General features: G+C 50.5%; 1 protein-coding gene and 1 non-coding gene across 2 annotated transcripts in view; one reads left to right on the forward strand and one right to left on the reverse strand.

Moving 5' to 3' along the window:
• LOC116548022 (neuroblastoma breakpoint family member 1-like) overlaps positions 1 to 1,782 on the forward strand; it is a 2,696-nt gene extending 914 nt beyond the window's left edge. Inside the window, exons 2-3 of the mRNA XM_032273717.1 lie at positions 680 to 752; positions 1,204 to 1,782. Of these exons, the coding sequence (XP_032129608.1) occupies positions 680 to 752; positions 1,204 to 1,471 (341 nt within the window). The 3' untranslated portion in view covers positions 1,472 to 1,782. The remainder of the gene's footprint in view (positions 1 to 679; positions 753 to 1,203) is intronic.
• Positions 1,783 to 2,635: 853 nt separating this feature from the next.
• On the reverse strand, positions 2,636 to 2,776 carry LOC116548024. Its single transcript, XR_004267278.1, has one exon. It is a non-coding gene; the product is annotated as a U4 spliceosomal RNA (small nuclear RNA).
• Positions 2,777 to 2,928: the final 152 nt, after the last annotated feature.

Consider the following 2,928-nt stretch of genomic DNA (forward strand, 5'->3'; position numbering starts at 1 on the left):
CATCTGCAAAGTCAGGCAAATTTCTCTCTCTCCATCTGCAAAGGCAGACGTCTTGCGCTGTCCGAAGCATTCAAACGTGCGAACACTTAGGACCGCTTATGAAAACGAGATAAAGCCCCTCGCTGTGTGGTGTTGGAGACAGCACTTGATGTGTGGGCATTTGGTGTTAGGAAGCGGTTCAGACTGGAGCACTCCCTGTGGAGAGAATGTCCCTGAATCACGTAGCAGAAGCCACTTGGAGGGCCTGTGAAGTCACCTGATGTGCAGAGAATTGTGGGACAAGTTTGTTTGTCCTCTCCTGAGAGGAAGAAGTAGGTTTTCAATGTGAACTGTGACAGGAAGGCAAGCCTAGCCTGTCCCTGGGCATGAGATCTGTGTCAGGATGGGGGAGACAGCTGCCAAAAAGTCCAGAGAGAGGCTGCGCAAGCCTCCAGTGATGTGGGGGCAGAAGGCCTTTTCAACATTGGGCCTCATCTTGACGGTGAGCCTCCGGATCAGAAATGCATTGCCTGGTGGATCAGGAAACCATGCCAGGGCATTTCGTTTAGGAGAAATCGTGAGAGCTCTGAGTAGAACAGGGACCCCCACACAGACGTTCATGTCCCTGTGCACACGGGGCTGACGGTGCTTGCAGAGTGTGAAACGGGAAATGTCTGAACGAACACATCTGTACTTGCAGAAAATGACGAAGACGAGGATGAAGATGTTCACGTCGCAGAGGCTGAGAAAATAGAGGAGCCACGTGCCCCCAGGTAACGCTGAATAATCAGGAGCAAGTAGTGGGTGGTAAAGTATGGAAAAGATCTAGAATCTCACCCTCTCTGGTGTCTGCCATGGGCCAAAAGCCTCCATTCCCTTGGCCACAATACGTTCAGTTCAACCCAACTTAGACACGGGGTGTGGCAGCTGTTGTGGTTCTTTGTATGTGCTGGGTGCCGTGTCTGAATTATGCAGGGATAACCGAGTCTCTGTTCTTCTCAGCTCCTTTCTGCCCAGTGTGATGAATACCAGCTGCTCTCTTTCTCTCCAGCTCCCATGGCAGCCATGCTCTGTGGCAGAGAGGAGGATTGCCTGTTTCCTCTCAAAGGGAACCTCCCATTTGCCTTCTGAGACCCCTCTCTGATTCCTCCTGTGAAAACCAGCCAGGACTTGCTGGGGTCCAATCCCCCTTTGTTTAATCTTTTGTCATCTCTATACCCTCAGGCTCATCGGGGAGGTGGCGAGGGCTGATGTCAAGAGAGTCCCTGAAGACTCACCGGAGGAATGTCTCATCACTCGTTCAAATAGCTATGGCCCTACTGACTCCAGCCAGCCTCACGGAGACACCAGTGAAATCCCATTCAAGGCAGACAACGTCGACTCTGCACTGGCTGTCGAGAGTCCATCATCCCATGATGTAGTGGAGGATGCTCTAATCATTCATTCAGGTGACCCCTACATTCCTTGTTTTTGGTACCTCTGTCTAGGCTGAGGAAGATCAACTCTGAAGACAGGCTCTATGCACACAAATCGGTTTGAAGAAAAATGTGTGATGGGACACTAAACACAGATATCAGGGAATTTTTATCTCTCCCTCAGCTCATGCCATGCGTTTGTCTCCCAGGCCCAAGTATCAAGTTACCAGAGCCCAGGCCGGTGTGACAAACTCATGGTCACCTGAGTGCAGGAGGTGTACAGTAGGTGTCTGTCAGGTCTCCTAGCTTTGAGTCGGTATCTCTCATCACCTGTCATCATGTCATCTGTCCCTGAACGACGTTCATGGAGCTTCCGTTGCTTTTTAAGGAAACCGGGAGCCTTGCCTATTCATTTGGCGATATTGTTCCCCAGGTTTGACTGCTCCGAGCGTCGTTCTTGATCTCTTTTGAGTCAGCTTGCTTAGCCGCACAGTCACCTTGAAACCAGGATGAAAACACTTCCTGTTTACCTTGCCGATGTGTTTCCGTGAAGCAAGGCTCAGCCCGGCTCTCCACCGCATCGGTGCAATGGCCGGTCTGATTTTTCTTCGTAGCATCACGTAGTGTTTGCTGTTGTCGGGTGGGAGTCTTTCTTTGTCGCCCAGGCTGGCGAGCAGCGGCACCACCTTGGCTTACTGCAGTCTCCACCTCACGGACTCCAGTGATTGTCCTGCCTCTGCCTCCTGACTAGCTGGGACCACAGGCGCTCACCACGGCACCTAGCTAATGTTTGTATTTTTAGTAGAGACGAGGAGGTTTCACCATATTGGCGAGGCTGGTCTTGAACTCCAGACCTTCAATTTTTCACCCGTCTTGTCCTTTGAAATCATGGATTTTGTTTGTTATTTTTTTTGAGATGGCGTCTCCCTCTGTTATTGAGGCTGGAGTTCGGTTGCACGATCTCAGGTCACTGCAGCCTCTGCCTCCTGGGTTCAGACGATTGTGCTGCCTCAGCCTCCCGAGTAGCTGAGACCGTGGGCGCGTGCCACCATTCCCAGCTATTTTCTCTGTATTTTTAGTAGAGACAGGCTTTCACTGTGGTAGCCAGGATGGTCCCGAGCTCCTGACCTCGTGAAGTGCTCACCTCGGCCTTTCAGAGTGCTGGGATTACAGGCGTGAGACACTGTGCCCGGCCCACAGATTCTCTTTTGTTTGTTTTTGTTTTGTCTTTTTCTGTTCCTTCTCCCTAGAGACTGTCCAAAATTGTCAGTGCCGACTCTATTGCATGTCATCACGGCGGGGTATTGGGGAAAGTTTTCAATGAGCAATAATCTCATCTCAGATAGAACTCATTGGCTAGGATACTGCCACTGCGCAAAGCTGGCAGATTCTTTTTCAAGCAAGTGTGTTGTTAGAATTTAGATACTGTCCAGTTTCATGTCTAGGTGCCTCTGACCATTCAATGACCTTGCTGCCTGGTGAGAGAAGTCAGTATTGCAGCACCACTCCCAGAAAATAGTTTGACTAATTTTTG

Source organism: Sapajus apella, unplaced genomic scaffold (assembly GCF_009761245.1).
Source record: "Sapajus apella isolate SASKATOON/1434 unplaced genomic scaffold, GSC_monkey_1.0 scaffold6315, whole genome shotgun sequence".
Taxonomy (NCBI): domain Eukaryota; kingdom Metazoa; phylum Chordata; class Mammalia; order Primates; family Cebidae; genus Sapajus; species Sapajus apella.